Here is a 26,905-nt window from a genome sequence, read left to right as displayed (position 1 = left end):
CATAGAATTGGTAGTGAAAATATTTATAAAAAATAATGGCAAATTATAATTTTGTATGTCTCTACAAAATAAATATTACAGCTTATAGTTAAAAAAAACAAGCACAAGTTCAACAAGAGTGCATTATATCGGGTTAGGGATAAAAATAACTGTTGTATATATTACCAATGAGTGTATGTGAAACATCAAATAAAGAAATAAAAGTAGACAAGCCTTAACCTTTAGTAGTCCAAAGGCATATATGTCATGCCCAAAATGGTTTTGCAGGTTAATACTTTATATCCCAATATCACAAGCGATGCATTGAAAACACATACATATTAAATGAGCTGTTTTCAATCAAACCACTAGAAATATATTTCGTTTGTGCATGAAACACTAACGAATAATAAATTTATTTATTCAATCATATTTACATAATTCCAATCTTTTATTAAAAAAATATACTTTCTTTTAATTAAAATCAGAATCAACCGTCGCTTAGCAGGAGGGGGCGTTTTGGACCCGAAAAGGGTAAAAGCCATTAATTAGTGTCTTGAATTAAAACGGGCCAGTTTCGCCGATCGAATGATCGGCCATTGTTGGCAATTGTTCTGCTCAGATTTATTGATTTTCACCGACCACAGCCGCGGCTTGACAAGCCCTGCCATCGACGTAAGTTTGCTTTCGTTACGTTGGTTGGCGATCCAAAATAAACGGTAGAATTTAGCGATCGGTCTAGATTAACTACGCATATCTGTGAAATTAAAACGATTGCGTGACTTATGGCCATTCTATGTACACAGTTTGTTATAAATAAATAATGTCATCGACAGCTGAATGATTCAATTTTATACACACAGTTATTTTACACCTGCTAAATTTTATTAAAAGATTCTGTTACATAAAAATCTCAAAAAACTACATCGCTTGATCCACATGTAATAAAAAAATACTGGAAATTTATTATTGTATTTATGTTATTCAATCTATTTATAATCAGTACAATAAACAATTAATATAGACGATGATGAATACCTGAGAGACCTTGGTTCGAATCATACATAAACACAGGTGGTTTCCAATTGCTATCGTGTCTAATAAATTAGAATTAGTGAATAATATAATATGGGTATAATTCCAATCAATCATTACAGATGAGGTTTTCCTAGATTTTCCTAATCTCGCAAATAAGTAACTAAGGTAAATTACATTTAGCTAGTAAGCAGTAATATTAATTTATAATTAGTAGTTGTTAATTGTCTATATAAGATTATGTTATGTTGCAATATAAGATTAACAAAAAATATTTTTATATTTAAATAATATAATGTTTTCTAAATTCCTGATTATAATGAATTATTTAATAAATAGTATCAACGGAAAGTATTGTAATATATATTTAAAAATCGTATTCATTAGATTAGTTATCTATATTTATGTTGGATTAATTATGTAGTATTATAAAATTAGCAACTGAATAAGTTGTAAGTATGATATTTACGACCAAAAAGCGCGCGGTTAGAATCGGCATTATATTTTTCCAACTGCCTTAAAATGCTTAAAAAATGCTTTTGGCTTTATACTCTGTATAAACATAATTTATATTATAATAACATAATAAATTTTATACTACATATATATATTTATAAAATATTCGAAACAGTATTGTATTTTATTACAATTTTACAACATAGGATATTGTCTAATAATTTTATCTGGTTGTGAAAAAAATTGCTTTTTTTAACTAACTTACAATATATTAAATTAATTTTGCCTAACACGATTCTTTTTTATTTAACATCATTGAAAATGAAATATGCTTTTTGACACGAAGCTAAGATTTATTGAATTATATGTGAGTCACTATGTTTAGAAGCAAAGTAATTTTACATAGTTTGTATTATATATCATACTAATATTTGTGAAAAAAATATAATTACTATGAAGTAATGCATTTAGATAATGGAACAATTGTTCATACATTAAGAAACATCAACGATTGCAATAATTTTGTAAATTCTGATTTTTTTTATATGAATTCAGAGGCTCTCAACATGTTTTTTGTCATGTTTATTTACATACTATTTAATTTATAATAAAAAATATTATATAAACATAATATTTTCAAGATATAGATAAACGAATAAACGGAAGTGTCTGATATATTTTTTTCTCAATAAGGCAGGTGTTTTTGTTTTACCTACTTAGACTATGTGACGATTTGAGGGTGGAAACAGATTTGTTATTGTCCGATACATTTTTTTTAAATAACGCTAAAGATTCTGCAACACTGTAATTGGGAACTTGTAATCAGAATAGCAAATTAAATAAGTTGTGGCTTTTGTTGTGGCTTTTTTTCTAATGCTTCTGAATTTTTTACGTACGTTGGCGTAACAAATACACTTGTTCTGCAAGTCTTATTAAATTTATTACACTTTCAACACATACGGCTATTATTAAAATTAACACTAATGCACTCTATTTGTATAATGTTAACCTTGGATTTATTTGAATACCTAAAATAAGCACTTGTAAAAGCCGATAAACATATAATTTTACCTTATCTTTTACCACTCCCTTAAAAGTGTACACAGTGTTCAAAAAAAATTCAATTCAGTGACATTAAATATTACGTATTTTATCTAATCAAAGTTAATATTGATAAATGTATCATGTATTATATACATATATAAAAATATGTTCACGTTTCGTATGCTTTTATACTATTATTGCAATATTAATATGAACCTTACGAATTTAGATATTATATTTACACTAGATGTTTATTCATATTCGTATTTACTCTAAAACATTTTCATCATATTATCATATTTGCAATAAAAATCATAGTACTAGAAAAATCAATAATGTAAAATATTAGAGATACGGAAATAAAATATGATAATAAATCAGACAATGTGATCATTTTATTCCAAGCTGATAAAAAAGTCTAATATAGTTCTCTGTTTAAAATATAAAAAAAATCACGACTCGCAAAATCCTAATTACTTATATACCGCATTCTACCATTTACTACATTTTAAAAATGTTTTAGTAAAGCATTTTATATATTTATATCTGATCGCGATTTTAACATAGTGCAGCTATTAATTCGTAAAATTTAGAAAGTGCCATAAAAGCTATGCAACATCGAGTCTTTTATTAAAAGCATTGTGACAAGTGATATGTCAAAATATGACTATGAAAAGCTTTTACCAAATCAAGCATTCAACTCAAAAATCATCGAAAAATGTAAAAGCTTTTGAAAAAGTAATAACTGTAAAAACATTGTAAGAGATCGAATGTAAATTCCCAAATGTATTATTCAAAAGGGACAAAGCCTAATAATAAGTAGAGCTAATATTTTTTAACCTCTTACGTGCCGACGAGGAGGGTCTATTTGCGTCATTTAAAATAGAGAGGGTGTCAAGGAAGTACCCAACGCCCCCATAAAGCCAACGTAGCGGGGGATCCTGTCTTCGCTAAGGTCTAATGGCACCAGAAAGATGTTTGACTAATATATCCTCCTCTGCTATCTCGTGTAATAAAAATCTGCTGCATAAAATATTGCCACCATATTAACGTTGAATTATGAAGGGTCAATATTTTATGTGTTGGGAAGAGAAAGCTCACATTTAAAATTGTTTCGTGATATATTACACCAGTTAAACTATTTCTTATTAATATATCACGTAATCGTACATATGAGCTGGAACTAAAAAAAAAAACATTTTTTTAGAAATTATGCAGTTTTAACCCTTTGCACTCGTATTTTTTTTTGGTTGGGGTAGTGCCAGCTCGTATTTAATTTCAAGCTTTTTTTTAATTTCAATTTTTGGAAGTAAAAATGAAATAAAACATGTTTTGATTAATCTTTTTACAAATTAAAAATAATACAGCGAAAGATTGATAGTTTGTCAGTATTTAAGTTAAAAAATAATTAATTAAATATTTAAAATATATTATAATTTAAATACTTTAATCGAAAAATAACTTTTTTTATTGTACTTTTTTAAATAATTTGTAAAACGTTAACCATGAAACTTAGAAAAGAATAATTTATTGAAATGTGTTCACGAAGAATTGTACTTACTATTCACAAAAAATAAATGACATAGTATTAGGTATAAATAGTATAGGAAGGTAAATGTAATGATGTTTTTAGATGATTTTTCGTCCATCGCAATCAAATGCGCGGTAAAATAAATAAATGAATTATTTTAAAAAACAGCTGAGTGATGTAGCGGCAGGGGTTTATAACCATTAAGAAATTTGTAAATAGCTAGATGTCATATGAATTCTGAATAATTAAAATATTGGACTGCTTGTATTTTTTTGCGCCTATCGTTTATTATCTTGCGCAATGCGCTTATTATCTTGCGCATCGCGCTCGTTCTATAGCGTTTAGCGCTCATAACATCGATCTACAATTTGCGTTTATACAAAAAATTATGATTACAATATAGTTTAATCAAGATTAAAATTACAAAGAGCACAAGTTTTTTACTTGTTGTTTTTTTTCTTAGTAAAACCTTAGTTTTTAGTTTTTTTATTTGTTGTTTTTTCTTGGTAAATGGTTAATATATTCCAATTAACAAGTTTTAGACTTTTTAGAAAATCAGATTACAATAAACGTATTATAAAAAATAAAAAAATATACTGTTAGTTAAATATAACATATAAAAACATATAATAACGTTTTAAAAAATATTTAATTCGAAAAATTGTTATGCACCTTACAATAAATAAACACAAACAATATGCACATCAGCACATATGTTTTAAGCAAAAGGATACATTTTGACGATTTAACCAATGATTTTTAAAAGCAAAATTTAACACTTTTGACGCTAAGTTGCCGATAATGAGATTCCGAATAAAGTAAAGCGAAGGTCTATATATAAAGGATAATGTAGATTAGGAAATATGGTTCTAGGACACTAACCGCCTGGAAATATACCCCTTGGAAAATAACACCCCGTCAAAACCCCCCTGGACATTGACCCCCCGTGCAAATAACCCCCTGACAATTAACCCACCATGCAAATAGCCCCCCTGACAATTAACCCCCGCGTATAAAGATAATACAGATATTACTTAACACGTCTCGTGACGCTCTATTATACTTAATAAAACATATACTGACGCCATTACCAAAGTTTAGCTGTATTATACATACATATGTATCTAGCCTAATAATATTTTTTATTTTTTTTAATATTCTTTATAACAATTTTGCTCGCACCGGTCACCGGTACAAAATATACAATACGTATATTTTCTTCGTAAATGTGTTAGTTTTATTGATATTTTAAAAATTCTGTATTTTTCTGAATGAAATAAATTAGTATTGATACTGATTATTCGTATTAAACATTATTTTATTATAAATAATAACAACTTATATAAAATACTTATTTCTATACGTGGCGGGGGTTAATCGTCAAGGGGGTTATTTACACGGGGGGCTAATTTTTAGGGGGCTATTTGTCAGGGGGTTATTTGCACAGGGGATTATTTGTACGGGGGGTTAATGTCCAGGGGAGTTTTGATGGGAGATATATGTCCAGGGGGTATTTGTCCTGCGTTTACGTGCACTTAGAATAGGAATATTTAAAATACGAAAAAGAAGGCCAAATTAAATTAGATATTTTTTAATATATGCACTGTCTATGGCAGAGGTCTGAAAATTACAGCCAAATCCAGCCCTCTGCTTATTTTAATCTGGCCTGCAAGTAATTGTTAGATTCGACATATAAAAAAATCAAAGTATGTGCTATAATAGAGCGGCCAACCGTCAAGCTCCTATTGCTTTGTATTTCACCGTGACGTTATGCACTTTAAATTTGACAGCATCTTCAGATTTGTTCGTTTACCAGTTTTTCAGCGAGAACAGTTGCTAAAAGATAAGCACATTGTGTGTAACATCAATAGACAACTAAATAGCAGTTTTTTTAATTCAATTCGGTGGTTTTAAATTATTTTCGACTCTTAACAACATTGCTGAATTCAGGCTTTCGCATGGCTCTCTAAGTCAAAATATTACATGTAGCCTTTGCCAAATAGTTAATATTTTGTATAAGTAAAGAGTTATGTATAAATAGTAGCAGTGTTTATCCATTTTTAAAGGCTTCTGCAAACAGTAAGTTACTAAGTAAGTTACTGGTTTGTACTAAATTATTTATTCAAGCAGTCAATGCTATGTTTAAGTGACTGAAAAATTAGTTTTGATGAATAGTTTGCATGGAACTACTACAAATGAAAATATTATTAATAAAGTTGAAAAACGTTAACAAAGTACATTTTTAAGTGAATTTCGAATAAAATGTGTAACATCTGATGGTGGTAAATTTAAAAGCAGAACAAGTATAAGCTTTTTTAGAAAAAAATATGATTTTTGTAAAAATGCACTATTCACCAACAGGTACTATAGAAAACATTTAAATTTATTGTGTATTAATAAAACTATTATACTAACCGTAAATTTTATTAACTATCGTGAACTTAACCTTCATCAGTTCTGTGACTATTTTTTTATCATAATATAAGCCGTATATTTCGACTTTCATACAGTAGTCCAATGGCTCAGTCATGGTATAGGTTGACTAAGATATTTTAAATCATAGGAGAGATTAACATTTTTTTTCAACGAAAAACCCTGCCCTCGGCTATTATTATCTGATATTAAATAGATTTGAGAATTAGCCTTTGCTGCAGATATCATGAGATTTCTTAACAGATTTAACTTAGAGCTAAAAACAAAAACAGTTAAAATTTACACTACATTTGAATATTTGAGAGAAATGATAAAGCTATAAAGCTATATTAAAATATTTACAATCTGGTCCTTCACAAAAAAGGTTTGCCGACCCCTGCTCTATGGTGTTACATGAGCAAAATAACCTTGTCTATATTCTTCAGTCATATGTTTTACAGAGAGACATTCAAAGCGCGTCATGGCGATTTTACAACTTTATATTTAGATTGTCTTGCATAACCGGAATGTCGTAGTCCTTAAGGCGTTGAACTGATATCCTAGAGACTATCGGTTCAGGTCCCCGCAGCAAACTAAACATTTTAATATTAAGAATGCGCTATTATTTAAATTAAGCCCTAACTGCTAAGCGACATCTATTGATTGTAAGCTGTAATTATAGTTAACAATATATAATAGATATCACTAATTTACAAACTGTGTTTTAAATCTTATCAAATTAAACGTGTAAGTGTTGATTATGTTGTGCATAAACGACTTTTAACAATAGTTTTTCAATGACGCATATTTGAGTCATCCACCTTTAGAGTGTTAAATATGGATAAATTTATATAAGTACAATACAATCCTAAAACTCACTGAAAAAAATATGTTTTACAAGACTTTTAACCCTTTCACCGCGGATGACTTCTATAGGTGTCATCAAGAAAATCGCCAGTAGTCATTGGACATTTAAAGGTGACGTAAGCATTTGAGCATAATAAAATGGCTTTTTAGTATAATTTAAGGCTGTAAATCAATTATTTAAACAATAATATTTTTAAAAATATGGCATGAATAGGTGCCCCCACATATTAACAAATTTCGAAATGGCGCTCAAAAATATCAGCTGTGGTGATAATATAAATGCAATCGGGGCCAGGCCCCACCCAATTTTTTTGTACTTAAAAAAATAGGTGGGGCCGGTAAAGTTTTATTGTATTTTGTTAAAATGATCAAATTTTGTATTTAGACAAATATTCTACAAGTTTTTCGTATGTATTTGCCCATTTGAGGCAAAAATGATAAATATTACATTGTTTTTTTGTTGGGATCTGTTTTGGATTGGCAGGCGTTCTTACACCTAGAGCGAACCAGCGTAGTTTGGCCTCGTGGCTTTATTTTTGAATTTTTAAATTTTGAATTTAATAAAACAGTTTTTAAAAATATAAATAAATTGATCATAAAAAATGATTACATTAAAAGATTATCCTAAAACTTGAAACTTCAAATACTTGAAAAAGATTTAAAATTGGTAAAAATAGTCTTAGCATAAACGCATACCATTACTGTCACAGTAATAATATCACGGTCAATATCGAATTCATCGTCCTTAAAAATTCAATATTATATCGTCATTCGTAATTATATGGATAATTTTTAAAAGAAAATCAATATATGTATTTATAAATAATTAAAACACAGATAACTAATTCTGTTTTACATCATTTAGTTATTTACTAGCTCGAAAATACATTAAATGTGTCGAGACTAATATTATCGTTTGAGTTGAGTACCCAGGTCGATAGTTGTCAATCGCTCATTTTATTAGTGCGAGCGAGTAAGCGAGCTCTGCTATCATAACGGCATCTCGCTCTTTTTTCCGACTTAAAATTTTTATTTTTATTTCATAACAGACACACAATATAAAGTAATAATTATGCACAATTATAGCATATGATCCCGTTTCATCCCATATCATAAAAATATAGATGCCCTTAGAAGGAAAAAATCAGTTTTAAAGCAATAATTGACAACCTAAATCTGTCAAGTCTAGCGCGATGCCGTCCTAACAGCGCGCGCTTTGACCATGTTCCGATGAAAAATTTTACAATAAACTTACACTTGTAAATTTAAAATTATTGAGTTATTTGCATAAGTTAAAAATTCAATATTACTGAAATGTGTTTAACAGAAGTCTTTTTACTATTAATAAATTTAAAATTTCAAAATTTGCTTGAACACAAAGCCAATAAATGCATTCAAAGTTTTGTCGACATATTGTCGACGTTCGAGTACAACGCTTGAAATACGATGTCGACACATAGTCGACTTACGAGCGCAAAGGGTTAATATTAAATTAAAACAATTATTTATTGTATTTTTGTACATAAATTTATATTTATGTACAAAAATATTCCATAATTCAATAAAAAACAAAACAGAACATTTATCACAGTCACTCAAAAATGCAGTGGAAAATTGAACTAATCGAAAAATAATAGATTCTCTCCGCATAAAAAATAAAATAAATCATGACTCTCAACAATGAAGAGGAAAAGTAATTACATTACAAGATCAATAAAAGTGAAATATATATTTAATAATCTTAAGATTCTCTCGCACGATTTAATATATTTTTCAAGAATAGCACTTTTTTATAGCTTCGCAAAATACGAGTTCGATTGTGACAAAACTATTGTGCCAAATTGCGCACAGGACAAATTCTCCGCCTTCAATTTTCGTCTCACCCTCTGCAACTCTACATCCTCTCTTAAGATTTAGCGTACTTTCGAACAATTCTTTCGAGAGGGTCTCAAAACAGTGTTAAATTGCTTACACGACATTAATTAATGGCCCGAAACAGTGTTGTTATTATACAGGGTGAATGTGAAACATCTACATGGTGTAAATATTTGTATGAATTAACGAGAAAATTTATCGAAACAATTTATAGTAAATAAGTAGATAGTTTATCTTTAATTCTAATAGTGCAAAAATGTTATCGATATAGTTTTTACCAATAAAAATATATATCTATCGCGATAATCTATGATAAGCAACTATTTTAATGTGCATTTAAAACCAATAACAAGTCTGATTCATTACACCCAGGTATTTGTTAATATTATAGTCACAATTTAATCGATTGCGTCATAGAACAATTTCTTAGATTTCCTGAATCTCACGAATGAATTTCGAGATTGATTAAATTATATCAAGTTAGTCACGCTATTTTGACGGGCATTTCATAAATTATCACAATGGAAAACTAGCATAAGAAAAATCGTGTGAAAACAATCAAGATATGATATGTCATTTCTTTAAATTAAAATTTGAACAGTCGTAGGCCGTTGATACCTGAGTACATATTTTATTATATCAGTTTTGGTGCACATTTTAAGTGAACATTTTTCACGAAATTGCATGTTATATGTATATATAAAATAAGTACATAATGTTATATAATATAAAACAAAGTATAGAAGTACAAATAAAATTACAGCATATATATAAATAATATTAAAATTAGAATTAAGGATTTCAATACCAGTAATAACGGTATTATGTCAAAAATTGACCTATGGTAATACCGGTATTACAAAATAAAATACCGGTAATACCGAAAACATCTTTAATTCAGATATCTTACATACTTATCAGATGAGACCATGATTAATGATAGATCAAGTAGTAATAATTATGTTGCTGCTAGGTATTTCAATACCGGTATTGAAGTGAAAATTTACCTTCGATACTATCAGTATTACAAAATAAAATACTTTATTTTTAAACCTGTATATCATACTTAATGAAAACGATATCTAAATGGCTGAAAACTACGAAAACGACAATGCCCATATTGCTTGAGAGCAAAAACTGAAATATCGGACCACCCTACCTATGCAAAAAAATCCTAACTACCGATATTTAGACGAAATAACATTTAATTTAACATAAAAGGAATACATTTGATTTATCTCATGAAATCTAACGGTATTTAGCAGTTACCAACAATTCTGGTATATAACAGATAAATGATCGCGACCTTTTTATGATAGGGATGGCTGGCGTAGACCAAAGCAGGTATTGCACACACTAAATTATTTCTTATATTCGTACATTTTTAACTCTATTCAGACATATTTTAACCCAAATAATCTACGGAATATTCTTAAATAGACATCAACTTTCAAAACACATACATATGTAAAACATAATTTTTTTTAAATGCGAATCAATAGGCACCCTTTTATATGATAGGGATGGCTGGCAAAGTGAAATCCAAGGCAGGTAATGTAAACTGTATGCAATTTTATCTCTATTGGAAAATAATGCGATATTATTTCTTTCTGTTATTAACTAAAGATATAATATAATACAATGTGTAGACGGGTGTTTTTTTTAAATCAAACTTGATTTATATTTTATTTTTTTAAGTAAATAAATATGATTATCATTGTTGTAACAACTTAATATTAGTGCTTTTATGATTAATTACTTGCATAATTGAGTGAACATATAACATAATTTATTTAAAAATGCAAATCAATGATTTTTTCAAAAAAAAAAATTCGCTTATATGGCCAATTATTTCGGACTGAAAGGGTTATAATAAAATATACAGAAATATTTATAACTGTTTTTCTATACATAATACCGATATTGAAAATCCCGGTATTATTACAATCCATAATTAGAATATCAATATAAACCTAAAATTAATAATAAGTAAAAGAGATTATTCTTTGATTATTAAAGGAAACAGATTCAAGAAAAGTTGCTAACTCCTGATACATAGTATCAATTCTAAATAGAAAAAATAAAGCATTATTAAGTTATTAGACAATCATTAGAGATGTTATCACAGTTGTAATAGACTTATAAGGTCGAATCTTCACAATAGACATTAAGATGATATTGCACAAAACATTTATAAAACCGGTTATCATTAACTCTTGAAAAAGTAGGAAATTAACTAGCATATGAAATTAAAACGCAAGGTCTTCTATATTAAGACGGCAGATATAAACAAATATAACATTTTTTAATGGCTAAACAAAAATATAAATAAATGTAAACTACCTAATTAAAATATTTCGCATAAAATATGATTTTAGAAAATATGTCGCAACAGTGGCTAATTTATATATTTATTCTTAGCATAGAAAGGGTTAACTCGTACACATTATTATTTATTCATAGAATTATATTACGATGTTAAAAATTATATAAAATGCCATTTTTGTCATGAGGCCCTGAATATAGATAGACCAATTATAAGACCAATTGTAATTCTACTTGAACATATGTATAATATATTATTATATTACATATAACAAAGAAATTGTCTAAAGCTAATATTTTTTTAGTACACCGTGTACTGCCGGACGTTTGTTTTTTCTTCCACATTTTCATGAAATTCCCGACCTCACAGAATTCGGAAGAGAACATTAAAATTCACACGCAATTAGAGTCGGGACAATGGTCAATAAAATATATTTTAAACATGCGCACCGTTTATGGTCTTAATAATCTATTGTTATGAACTTCTCTTTCCAAAGTTATGACTTAGTTTGATATAATTAATTAAAAACACGTATGCTCGGATTTTGTTCGCAGGCGTCACATTCGCGCTGCGGCGGTGAACCGTTATTCACACAATACGACCCGGATGCAAGTCGTTAAAATTTTGTAAAGAAATATTCAACATAAATATTTTTGATAAGATAATATTTATCTACAATATATACGCAAAGAATATGAAGTACTATTGTTATAATTAAAATCTATTATCTCACTATAAATCTAATATCATTACAAAAATGAAGTACTATATTAGATTCTCTAATAAAACACTTTTTATAAATAATTATAAAATTTATCATAATACAAAATCTATTTTTATGTGTGACTATTTAAGAACAATTAATTTTATACAAACGGTTACATATATGAGCACACATCCTCAAAACAAAAAATTGGGATTACCTGAACAAAACAATGATCAATGCTAAATACAAAAGAATGTGTATTATATCTCCGCAAAAAGTTACTTATATCCAAGATTAAACAATACATTATACAACACCATTGTCATGTTTAACTATTTTTAACCGTTGTTAACTAGATTATTATAAGACGATAACAAATACTATGTTTACGCCCCGAATCATTGAGAAAAACGTTAAGTAGATATATAATACAATTTTACAAAAACAAAATCTAAACTACTATGTAAAACTATAACTTTGCTTTCGACTTTAAATAAACTAGAGGTCAGCGTTGAACTTACACTAAGCGAAACTACTGATATGACCCTTAGAAGATTGATAAAATCAGCCACTTTCTAAGATTAAATCATATAATAGACTACAAAAGTAAACGGCGGATATATAATATGTACATATACTAATAATTGTAAAAATATTGTGTATAAAAATTAATTTAGTTTTTTGCTTATGTTATATGAAAGTTCACAAATACGTGTGATGCGTAACTTTTAGATATATAACAAGAATTCGAATTACAATACAATATTTTAAATTATGCGTCAATGTCAAACTTAATAAAAATGATTCATTGTTAAACTTATTGTTAAAAAATATATATTAGGATATGTAAATTTTAGATGACAAAATTAATACTATAGATTATAAAAAAAACTGTAAAAACATAAAAAATTTCAATGCAAGTTTTTTTCAATAAAAGTTTAAATTAAATGATTTTTTTAATTTATATTATTTATTTAATATTTTCTAATCTTTTTTTAATAAAAAATCAATAGATTACACTAAAATAAATAATAAAATCTATGCAATCTTTATAAAAACTACTTAAAAAATATTTTTAATCAACGCATTGCTGATTTGTCACAAGAAATTGAAATAAAATTTAATTCTAGATAAATAATACTTAAAGCTACACGTCACAGTATGCCATAAAAAATGTATACATAAAAAAAACTTTAGATACAAAAAATCACTTTATTACGAAAAATTATATTGTTGTAAACAACACAAATAAGTTAATTTATAGAATTTTTTGAAAAAAAAATTATACTTTAAAAATGAATTATATGTACATTTTAAATTTTGATGTGCAAAGTATAGAAGACATGTGCGATATATTTATTAAAAAAAAAATGAAAAACTATTACATTAAATTATTTGTAAAAAAAAAAGTATTCAGAAATTCTTTTGTAAAAATTATTATTTAAAATAAATAACAATTATTTAAAATAAATATTAAAATTATTAAAATATTTAATAAAATTATTATTTAACATAAATAACTAATTTCAACATAAATGTGTTTGAACTTAGCTATTTAAGAATATGTATGTATATATGTACAAAATATTTATTTATAATAACACAATTAAAAACTAAAAAAATAATAATTGTAGAAAAAATTACAAACAAATTTTAAAGCAAATATTTCAATTTTTTATTTTCTAATTTTACATTTAAAATTTGAATGGCAAAAATAAAACTAATTAAGAAAAAAAAATTAAATTTAAAAAAAAATAATAATTATTTTGTAAAAAGTTTTAATTTTCATACTTGAAAAATCTATAGAATATGTGTAGAATATAATTAAACACAAAAGCACATAAAAAAACTTCAATTTCCCCATAATTTAAATATTCCTGCTAAAGTTTTGCTTTAAATGAGAATATTTTCTATTAAAATGATTAGAAAAAAAAATATAAACTAATTAAAAAATACATTCTTTGGTAGTAACTTTTAAGAGAAAAGTTGTATTTTCCTTTCTCTAAAAATTCCTAATTAAAGTATTGATATTACAACTTAACAATATAAAGGTATATGTACAATTTAAATAATCAGAAAACCCAAATAAAAATACATATATTATATATAATTAATTATCAATTGTAAAAAAATCTAGGAAATTCATTTATAAAAACTTTCTACTTTTAAGAATTCATAATTAAAATCTTGATGTCAAAACTCAGCATTAAAATCAAATATATACAATTTCTCACATCTAATCACAAAAACACAATAAAAAATATCTTTGCATAATGATTTGCAAAAGCATATGCTGAATAATAATGACTTTAAAAAAAAACATTTCAGATTGCAAATATTTTATATAATCTATAAATTTCACAATATAATGAATAAGAAAAAATATTTATTATAATACTACAAATTTATGTATATCTATTTTTTACATAAATACACTATAAATATGCCAATTTTAATTACTAAAATAAATAACAACAAAATATTGGAAAAATGTAGAAAATCTTACAATATTCTTAAAATATATATGTATATAAAAAGCATTTTTTTTCAATCATAATTAGGATGCGAAATATAGCTTTTGATCTTTAAAATGATTTAAGTTTAAATGCCACGCTCAAAACCATATTTATTGTCCATATTCAATGAGTTGTTTGTACCAGCAGACAATTCAATTATTTATGGTGGCAGCCCTTGAGAATATCGTAAAAATTGATTTAAAAAACTATTTTTTCTGTCTTATTGCACAAAATAGACATATTTATCATAAGTCATAACTGCTAGCAATCAATTATATTTATTCAACTAATCTAAGTTTTCATAAAATACCTCAATTAAACTCGCTAATGCCACAAATTTTATATTGTTATTTTATCTGTAGTTGATTTTGAGGAATGTGTGAAGTCTTTAATAAAACTTTACTACTTTTCTTAATTTTTTTCAGGTTTAAAGTTCATCTGAGAAGAATTTATGGAAGAATTAAGATCTTCTATTACACTAAAAGATCTTAAACTCAACGTAATTTTAGCTTTTCGGTTTATAAATAAACTTTATTGACAAGCCATAAATAAACTTAGGTTAAGATCGATATTATCAGTGTCCTAATAGACCGTATGGTACAGCCTTATAATAAATTATACTTTTGTAATAATTACATTATGGTAATTAGAAATATAAAAAGCAACAAGACGTCATTTCGTTTTAAAATAAACATGCAGTGTTTTGGTCGGTGTCCAAATTACGAGAGAGTGATCTATGTATACACAGTAGCATATAAAAAACATAACTTTTTGCATTCACAAGAATTTAAGATATATCAATAATCTTTGGTTGTATTTCTCACATCTTTTATGACTCATTAATGTGTTTCAATTGCTTTGGAGTGGTTATCTAGACAATTGACCGTCAGCATTCATAGTGAAAATATTTATAAATATTATAGCATCAAATTGTCACACTAAAAAATGCGATATATTTGTGTATAAATAAATTTTAGTCTGTAGCTTATAATTATAAGCAATTATGAAAAGAATAACTTATTTTTTAAATGTTGGTAAAGATCAAGTATTTGCGAACTCTCTTTGATTAACTCTTTGTAGTCCATAGTTATTTTAATAAGTGTTTCCTCAACTCCAAGTCATTTTTAATAAAGAAAATTATTTTATATTTATTCTACAATATATTATATTAAATAAATTTTATTTTTGCATAATAATTCTTAAGAAATATTCAGACGTTATGTATCGTACATAGGAGCTGCCAGTAAAAAACAAATCTCCAATACGTCTGAACAAAGTACTAAATGTGACTTATGAAAATGGGTGTATGAAGTCATACCTGCCAAAAAAAATCGTGATTGACCGAAGAAATGCATCTCGCTTAAAATGGGCCAATCAACACATAATCTGGACTGTTTTAGACTAAAGAAGAGCGAAGCTCTTGGAAGAGCGTACTTAGTTTGGTCCACAAAATCGACTCAAGTCATAGAAAATCCCAGATTATAAATATCTTTGTAAAATATATATTCATATATAAAAGCATATTTATTACTTGTCAATATAATCTGATACCAGTTTTTTTTTTAATCTGCGTCACTACATTCCAAAAGTTTCCGAAACAAGCTAATTACATATGCAATGGTACCAGTCTTCTCTATTTGAATTGGTGATTCAAATCACAATCCGGGCCAAGATTGTAGGCAGATCACTGAGTCATTGACTCTGTATCTCCCCGAGCGTCGGGGAAATCCATGTTTGAGCGACTTATAAAAAACTCAAGTTTATTTTTACAATGCTTCACATGTTGTACACATATGAAGTATCATCATATTGCCTTGCATGCTAGTAAGTTTTTAATTGTCAGTAATTGAAGGTCAACTATTAGAAAGATTAAATCGCAGAATCATTAATATCACATTGCGATCAAGTTTTTCCCATGTTTGCATACAATGTGTAACTAAATAAATATATTCTGAATCAATACGATATTTACAGATTGTTTTACCTTGATAAAACCAATAATACTGTGTGTAGTATTTGTAGAAAAAATTCAATTGTGGTGATTTACCGTTGCCATTGAATATATACCTACATATGTAAATTCAAGTATTTTGTGTATTTAATTAAAGACAGGTTTTGATTTTACTTATAGTGTTTCTTAGAAACAAATTTATAATGTGAAATATATTTTTATATCTTGTTAATCGGTATAAGTACATAAAAGTAATATGAGTTAATCGAATGTTAAATTATTCAGCATTAACTCATAATTGTTTAAAATCGGTCTAATCAATCATGAGTCATGATTTTTTTATACGTTTAGTTACAATATATACACTGTTATCAGTACACAAATTATTTTCACGTACATTTATAAATAATTACTTTTTTATCTAATGTTAGAATAATATTCGCTAATAATAATTATTTTTTATATACAGCATGAAATGATTTAAACAATTTCTAATTAAATTACTAGATATTAGATTGTCATATTTAAAAAAAAACACTATATAATGTGTAACATAGTATGCACTAAAAATATAATTAGCAATGTTTGTAAATAGCAAAAATAAAAGCATTGGGAAAACCGTTTCCATAAGAACGTCATAATAATTTCAAAGCTTCTGAGGCGGATTGTTATTTCATGATTAATTTACATAACAGCAACAACAACGTGAATATCAGGTTTCTTAAAAATACCCAAATGGAGAGCGGCACAATATCACAATATGGAGATTGTGAAAAAACATTTTGAAGGAAGAACAGTGCATTAAAGTAGATCGATGCTAATGGATGACCGTCACACTGCCGTCTATTTTAAGATTTTTCAACAACTAATCAGACCTTGTTCACATTAATTGATAGTTAGTTTTGAAAAAATATACATAAGATGTCATGACGTCACTAAAATATTTGCTATTGAAAACGTTCATTTTAATTGATTTCTTTTAGATATTGTATATTTATGTATGATATTTATTTTTATAAATTAAATTAAGAACATTGTGACCTAACACGTTAACCTTATATATCACGATGATTAAAAATAATACATAGTGAGAAATAAATAAAATATCAACGTGCAATGCCAGATTATTAAGGAGACGGATGGCAAACGTCTCGGCCCTAACAGGTATTAAAAGAGGACGCGATCGTGAATCTTAAAGACGTTCTGGAACTCCTCGAGAATAGTTTTACTGTCGACAGCATCTTTCAGTAGTTAAAAAAATGCTTAACTAGATACAACTTTCTGCGAGAACTAGAACTAAATCTTGAAATGATTATCACAGACGTCTTTTACGCGTAGAGATAACCACCACTTGCCCTCAAAAGTGATTTCTTGTAGAAATTTCTCTAGCAAAAATGGCACTTTCTGACACTAAAGGGCAGATGATTAACGAAAGCCTATATCCATAGAAGTCCGCAAAAGATAAAAATCGAATTTGTAACTGTCGTATTTATGTCATTAATAAATAACGTAAAAAGCAGAGGGCGTAGGTTGGACCCTTGAGGAACTCCCGAAGAATAAATTACTCTTCAACAATCGGTCGCCATAGGTTACAAACTGTTCATGAATGCTCAAATAACAGAGCTAAATCAATTTTTTATAATAACCAATGCCAAACATTGTCAAAAGCCTTTTCAAAATCCATCTAATTCTCCCGCATAGATATTTTGTCAGTGTTTTGGTGAAAGACAGAAGTTTAGTAACAGTGGAACGGGCGGAACAAACTCCATGCAGTTTTTCCAGAATTGAAAACGTGTCTATGTTTATTTATTTCGAACATTTTTTATAAATAGAGGTGACTTTTGTGTATTTCCAAAGATCAAGAAATGATATCTTGAAAAACAGATCAAAAATACTTTTTAAGTGAGCAGCGAAAATTACTATGCAACCCTTCAAAAAACATCGGGAATAAGATCAGACACAGAAAAATTGATTCTATAACTTATAAGAGCCGAATTTTGGTAATGAACGCTCAATACTGAAAACCAAGTACATGAAAAAAAAGCTATATATATATGAAGTTGTCAATAATCGCATTAGAAATCATCAGGACGACAATGGTTCGTCTAACAAAACATTAGAGATCGGTTGAACACCCAGAATCGCACAATAGCCACGCAGACTTTCGAAAACCATTAAATAAAAAACTCTTTTCTTATAAATAAATATTGTTACAAATATTTTTTGAAATTATCAGACATAGTGCCTTGATATGCGATTAAAAACTGATTCCACTAGCTCTCATACGCTATTTCTATAAACTTATTTTAAGAAGCGTTATAAATATGTGACACTGAATCTTATCACTAGAAATTGCCAATAACTCAATAAACACGAATTACTTACCAAGCCCTTAGCGGAGAACAATCATTAATCACCAATCTAATTATTAATAACAACAACGAAGACTCAAACCGATAATCACTTTGCCACCCGATTCTGACACCTGCTTTTTTCTGTACACATCTTGGTATATAATATATTTTGAACAATAAAATATTACCAGTCATGAAACATACAATCAAAACATTAACGACCACAACGAAGGCTCTCGACAGACTTTAAAGACTGACAATTTTGACTTTGCCACCCGATACTGAACCTACATTTTTATACATTTTTACACATATTATATATTTTATACAATAAACTATTTTCATGTATTCCGGCACTTAAGCAAATACAAAAGTTACACCACTTGGCCACCAATCCCGCAATATATGTATTTATTGTAAAAATGACAGCCGTTAGTCCAATACGTTAGAGCAGAGTAAAAACAATAAACAATTACTCCAGACTAAATATTTTTTATAATAGTAAACAGTGGTATATTTTTTTTATAAATTATCAACTATTAAGTTTGGTCAAAAACAATCGAGTTGCTCTCTGAATTTATTTGATGTTTGATGCACCTGCACTTTTCACGTGCGGGATATTTGTATGCTCACAGGTCAGATCTTTCTAATCCAAAAATCATCAAATTGTAATTCCGAAAAATCAGGATCGCAATTTTATCTCAGGATTGAATTTCTAATTATTTATTAATAGTAGTAAAACTATATTTATGTTCTGCCACTCATTAAAATCAATAATTAAATAAATTAAAATAATATAATTCAGATTGCATTAAATGTAAAAATATAACTGGTAACTGTTTTTTATGGAGAATTAAGTATAAAATATCTCAATAATTATATCAATAGCCCAAGTGTAAATTAGCTTAATTCACTCATAAGTAAAAGGTACGTAATAATACATTTTTTCTTCATTAGCCTACTACGTTTGCAAAAAAACATGTTATCATAAGAAAGAGTAGCAAAGTCTCTAATATGGAATGGAAGGTATCTAGTTAATCGACTTATAATAATTATAATAATAATAAAACTGACCTTCTCTAGAAAAGCAAATGGGTTCATGAATGTCAATCACACATATTGTAGTTAGTAATGTTTTTTTCTACTAATTTGATTTATAAAGTAAATCAAAAATAAAAAATAATAAGTATATAGAGCTAATGCTCTATATAAAAAAATATGTAGGAAAAATCTCAAATTTGTCCTAGAGTTGAATTGAAATTGATAGGCGTGAAACTGCCTCGTATATTATCAATTGGTACGATATTTGTAAAACATCTGATAAGGAAATAAATGTACAATCCTTATATGTATTATATTTTGAGGGATGAGATGTTTGCAGTCGCATAGCTGCCAAAAAACCGGTATTAACAGTTTTTGCCCGGTAAAGATAATAAGTTATTTTGGCATAAGACACAATTTAACTGTGATAATGCAGCAGTACATCGAATAAAAAATGACTACCTGCGTTGTTGTAATAAGTAAATATGAATGAATAGTTTAAAAATTCGAACCTAGATTTTCTGGTATTATATAATAAATAGTTTTGATAGTTTTTTATACATAAAATGTATAATACCTGTCTACATTATTAAAACTGTATTTTTTTATATGGAAATATTTAGAAATTAGATTAAAACTTTGTCGAATCAAAATGAGCAGATTTTTTTGGTCTCAAATGACTTTATATCCGACTTAACTTTTAAGTATATCAATAAGTAATTTTATAGATTAGGTTTGTGTGTCTACTTATGTTTTTAGTTATCAAATTTTATTATTTTGATAATTTATGACTTTCTTGATAACTCTCGATCAATACAATGTAAAATTTCTTATCAAGACTGAATGAATAGTTTTTTATTCCCGTTATGTTTATTTATTGCACCATATACGACGAAATGTCAACACTACATACATTGGAAGTATCGAGAATGCAAAGCAACAGCAACAGCAACTACCTACAAAAAAACTAGTTTTTTTGACTGCGATCGACACCGTTCAAGGTCAGTATCGCAACTTCACAACAGTTTCAAATTAACATTTGATACTCAATTGATACTAAACGATTGCCCAATTGCTACCAAAACGATTGCACAATTGCACTGATTTTTCATAGATTTCGCACACTTTGAAGCACTCTATTTTATGGAAAAATTATTACGTTTATTATGGTAGGCGGAGGCTGGGTGGCGTCGTCTCGGCGCCTCCGGTCCGGCGGGGGGCGCCTTCCTCGATGGACTTCTTCGGGAAGTTCCACCCTGTAGTTTTCGTCTAGGATATCCGCTATCAGGCTGGCTACGGGCTGCAGTTGGCCGCTTCGAGGCTCGGGAACGATAGAGGCTGAGACTCCGCTGTGGCTGAGCCCCTCGGCGTCCCACAATTGGAGTGCCTCGGCGGAGACTGTGAGCCAACAGGTGGCCGCAACCGGCAGAAAGACGCGCGCGAACATGACCGACTCGAGCGGCGACCGAGCGCGAACTAAACTTATCGTAGGATATCAGCCGCTCGTCATTCCCACTCCAGCCTCGGAAAACTCGAATGAAAATTGAAAAGCGAAGGTGGTGGGGGCGACGAGCGTAGGGAGCGCGGCTAGATCTACCCTTGCTTTTTACTTTTTTAATGGTTTATTTGAAATTTGAGACGACATAACAACTACAAAAGGGTAGCAAAAAGTTCTTAGAACAAAATAAAAAGACAATGGTTAGAGTAGCATTTTTTTTCCACATATACTTTTGATGCATCTGATCCAAAGGATCTGATTGTAAAAGTGCGATTTATTAAGCTCCTAAAAATACTACTACTAATATTTATTTTTTATAAAAAGTTTATTGCAATTAATTTTATAAACATACTATTTTATCAATACAGGAATTCAAATAAACGTTGTATATACAAATATTGAAAAGGTATTCGACAAGGTTTTTCATGGGCAATTATTCCTAATAATGCAGCCGTGCGGCCGGGCTTATTTGCGATAAATTAGAACCTAAACTTATTTTTTAAACCATCATAACTCTTTTAAAAAATTGAAAATACAGCTTCGTAATGATCATTTTTTATATTCACAGTAGTAACATCAATAAACGTCGAACTGTGGATCGCGTAATAATAAAATAAAAATTTAATTTATTATTTATTTATTTAAAATAAATTAAAACCATCGTATAACGGTTTACCCCAATGCGTCACGATGGTCAAAACCAAGAATTGTATTATTTCAATACACAAAAAAATCATCAAATATTAAAATGATATGATACGAACCGGACCAGCTCCTCATAGCTGACATTAAACATGTGCAATACCAGCGTATGACGACAGTCATAGGCGAGTCGGTAAGCGCGGACGTCCTAGCCCCAACGGTCGTCAAAAGAGGACGCGATCGTGATTCTCAAAAACGTTCTGGAACCCAAAACTGAAATTCCTTGAGTAGCTGTATAATCGACAGCACCCTTTAGTAGTTTGAAGAAATGCTTAGTGATAAACAACTTTTTGCGAAAACTCAGCGAATTGATAATTGTATGCCATTAATTGGCCACGGCTAGCTCGAATAAAGCGCAAGTTGGAAATCCGAAAACATGTTTTAAAATATATCATTTCAGTGAAATTATATCGGAATACATTTTCACATGTAAATATATATTTTTACCAGTGAAACTATAATTTATCTGGCAGGTTCTAGTAAAATTATATGATTTCAACTTTTCCATACGTAGTAATATATACATTTGGGTACTCATCATTATTTATTTACATGTTACAGTGAACGTGTATTTTTCAGTGAAGTTATATTTTCACTAGGGAAGTCCAAATACATTTTCACCAATAGATATATATTTCTACCAGCAAAAATATAATCTGACTGTTAGACGTTACTCAAATTATGTGCTGCTTTAAAATGTTTATGATTTTTACATCGATTTTTTTATTCAAACCCAAACCTAACCTAATGAAAGTTCTAAAAGTCCAAAATATTTATAAAAGAGAAAAATAAGCAGAAGAAAAAGGACAGAAAGGCGTCGCATCTCGCATATAGCTACATTTACTACACTACGTTTTAAAAATATGATAGCTATCCTTACTGATTTTACTACTGACTTCTAATATGAGAGTATTGGTTGAAATATATTTAAACCAAATTTTGACCAAAAGGAGAGCGCAAAAAATAATTATCCCTTCTCAGAAGGCAAAAATCTACGTTAAAAGCAATAAAATCGCGTCGGCGACGTCGCAGTGGGAACGGTCGGTAACAAGCGTTCCCACTGCGACGGCGACGGCACGATTTTATTGCTTTTGACGTGGATTTTTGACTTCTGAGAATGGATAATTATTTTTGCGCTCTCTTATTGGTCAAAATTTGGTTTATATGTCCTTCATTCGATTTTCACTTATTATAAGTCATAATATTGCTATAAAAAGTCTTTATATGAACGTTAGATAACTGTGTGCTTTCCCCGCGAAGGCAACAGCATGATTTTTTTTCTTTTGATGTTAATTTTAAGCAGATAATTTTAAGTCAGAACGGTTTAAAATATGTCCGTTTAATTTGAGAAATATATAGATATAATAGTAATAATATACATACATATGTGCTATGTCGTTAGTTGACGTGGTGCTAAATCATCATAGTCTCCAAGTCGTTTTGAAGATCAAGTTGAGCTCTTGAAGGTTCAGGGTGATTGCTTGATTGCATAAGATCAAGCGGTCGATGTAATAACACCGTTTTTATAGCTTACTACAACTTTCCAGTCACATTTTTTTTTAATTACTAAAAAACATTTTGCACGGACCCACCCTTTCCTATGCACGGTAATAACATATACAGGCGTTGTACAAAAATTAAAAATATTCGTAAAAAAATAATTTTTAACAAAAAGAATGCTATAATAATTTTTTCAAGAAATTTGCTGATTTTTGTAATCAAAATAAAAAAAAAGTTTTCTTCGTTTATTTGAGTTTGGTTAAACTCTCATATATTCCAAGGAATTGAAATGCTTGAATAGTTTTAAAAATGTTGAGAATGGAAGTTCTGGCTTATATACCATTGGGAAAATGGGAGGAGATCAACGTTCTTAGACCTCGAATCTCTTATAAATCCAGATAATTGAAGACGGATTATTTTACACGTTTTAATGTACTATCTAGTTCGTCGCAGTGGGAAAGAATTATTTAATCAATCCTCCAGTGGGATACTTTCTACATATTATTTTTATTTTTCATCTTGAGCCTAGTTACTGTAGAAAGGATAAAGAATAAAATATATACATTATAAGAATTAATATTGTATAAATAGATATATTTGATCGTTTATGTTGCGTACATAAAACTTTCGTGGCGCTGATTTTTTAGATTTCTTGCAGTTCGTGCAGCACAAACTTGTCATTTTTTCATTGCTTTATAACTGTTGGATTACTAGCACCAATTTTTTTTTAAAGCACTTAAATTTTTTTGCATGGTTCTGATTCCACCAATGCTTAGTTCATCTACACAAGCACAGTAATTTATGCTGCTTTATTGCACATTTTGATACCAAAACACGTTAAAATGATGTTAACATGAACATAACAAAGTAAAAAAAATATTTTCTAAGCAAGCTAATACAGCAAGAGTTGCCATTAAATATGATACTAGACAGCAAACATTAAAATAATCGTTTGTTTACTTTAAATGTCAGTTTTACTATCACTAAATAAACACTGATTGTAATGCATGAAATACTAACTGCATTATTTCATATTTATTTTATTTATCTATGAATTGGCATTGATGGATACGAATATATTTTTCCCACTAGCGATAAAATTAAACATACCTGTAAAAAATAAGTAAATATAAATGCGGCAACCATGATTATGTAATAAATTATCAGGAAATACCCTCACGCGTCACGAATTACAGGAAGAAAAACACAACACGAAAACAACGTTAAAAGTTCTTAAAACTTTTTTTCACCAATTTACAACTCTCATGGTATACAAAAAGAGCAAAATATATATTCTATTCCCTTAATCATTTACTCTCATTATTAAATTAAAAACATATATTTACCATTCGGTTAATTGAATAGCTATTTTCTGCATTTGTATTCCACCTTTCTAAAAATATATAATATTAATATCATTAATAGTATAAATTGTATGATATGATACGTACGTTCTCGCATCTTGAATATAATATTTCGAAACGGTCTCGTACTACAGAAAACGAAGGACAAAGGGATTACTGGGTGAAAAGGACAGAATTGGATCTCATTTCAAGTTGTTAGAGACTAACGAGCTCGTTTGCACTTCTATTGCGTCCGGACATAGAAAATTCGCATCGCTTTCGCAAAACGAACACAAGATGCACTTAAATATTTAAAACACGTAAAGAAGCAGTTTTCAACTGTCTCCAAGATTCTGTAGAAGTGAATTATTTAAGGTAAACAGAATGCTGAGCTACATTTATGAAAATATAATTGGCAATGAAAGACATTTTCATATTTTAGTGGAGTCTTTGATATAATAAATTGAACTATGTGAATAAAAGGTGTATTTGCTAGTCCCATTATAAAACTTAAAGTCTCCAAATCATATCAAAGATCGAGTTCTCTTAGGATTCAGACAAATGGACATGAAAAACGGTTGCATTCCTCGGTCATATAAGGATTGTCTCGGTCAATTACGCTGGACTCTCATTTATACCAAGTCGTTAACGAAGTGGTGTAAAGTTCAGGTGGAAGTCCTTGAATTGAGTACGGCAATCTGTTGTTAAGGAATGAAGAAAAGTCGAATGTCCCTTCCAGTCCTTGATTCTCTGACCAATCTCAATAATCAAAAATGTTGTCCTCCTTTTGTCCTCCGTGAACAAAATGTCTAATGTGATCTTTTTTAGCTCCCGCAGCAACCAATGATATTTTTAGCTTCGCAAAAAAATTTTAAATGATAGTTTTATTTTTAGTGTCCTTTATTGATATTTTCAAAATTTGTTCACCTTAATGTCAAATATGTGCTCATTTATGCATCCGCACTTCACGGATGCCAACGGTATATGAAAGCGCGAAAAACTTACGCTTGAGTTGGACCAAGCATCATTGTTGTAACAAAAGTCTTGCTAATCATGTTTCAAATAAATCAAAACAAATTTTCCTATCGATAAATCGATTATGGGTGGTGCAACAAAAATTTTTCTATCATATCAATAAGATCAATCTTATTAAAAAGGCATTTATATAAATATAAACGGTATTATAAGCGTAGAACAACAAATAGGAATATGCATTTCTTTTTCAAATCTAAAATTCCTACAAAACTATCTCAACAATATGAGCAAACACAAATCCACCGTACCCCAAAAAGATAGCTGTTAAAATATTATCTCAAAAAAATCAGTAGGCAAACACTTTAAAAACCACTAGATAGTACATTAAAATGTGTAGAATAAACGATAATTTAAATCCGCCTTCAATTATCTAGATTTGTAAAAGATTCAAGGTCTAAGAACGTTGATCTCCTCTCTTTTCCTCTGTGGTATGTATATAAATCAAAACTTCCATTATCAATATTTTTAAAACTTTTAAAGCATTACTTAGAATACCATTTCAATTCCTTGGAATATATGAAAATTCAACGAAACTCGAATCTAAGCGGAGCTTTGAAGAATAAACGCAGACAACCCTTAACCCCTTCCCAGTCATGCTCGAGCAAACTCAATAATTTTTATTTTGCAAAATCTCAAAAATCAGCAAAACTTACGAGAAAATTATTATAGCATTTTTTTAAGAATATTTGTAAATGTTTTACAACAGCTGCATATGTTTATACTGTGCATAGAAA

At 28.6% G+C, this 26,905-nt stretch overlaps 1 protein-coding gene across 2 annotated transcripts in view; it reads right to left on the bottom strand.

The window, feature by feature from the left end:
- Positions 1 to 21,565, bottom strand: part of LOC148231557 (G protein-coupled receptor Mth2-like) — a 254,151-nt gene extending 232,586 nt beyond the window's left edge. For both annotated transcript variants that reach the window (XM_088192896.1, XM_088192897.1), the window contains exon 1: positions 21,253 to 21,565. In XM_088192896.1, coding sequence (XP_088049022.1) covers positions 21,253 to 21,540 — 288 coding nt within the window. In that variant the 5' untranslated portion in view covers positions 21,541 to 21,565. The remainder of the gene's footprint in view (positions 1 to 21,252) is intronic.
- Between the last annotated feature and the right edge of the window lie 5,340 nt (positions 21,566 to 26,905).

Source organism: Plectrocnemia conspersa, unplaced genomic scaffold (genome assembly GCF_051122295.1).
Source record: "Plectrocnemia conspersa isolate PC_06_02 unplaced genomic scaffold, ASM5112229v1 ptg000009l, whole genome shotgun sequence".
Taxonomy (NCBI): domain Eukaryota; kingdom Metazoa; phylum Arthropoda; class Insecta; order Trichoptera; family Polycentropodidae; genus Plectrocnemia; species Plectrocnemia conspersa.
Note: the sequence above shows the minus strand (reverse complement) of the source record. Positions and strands in the feature narration are given on the sequence as shown.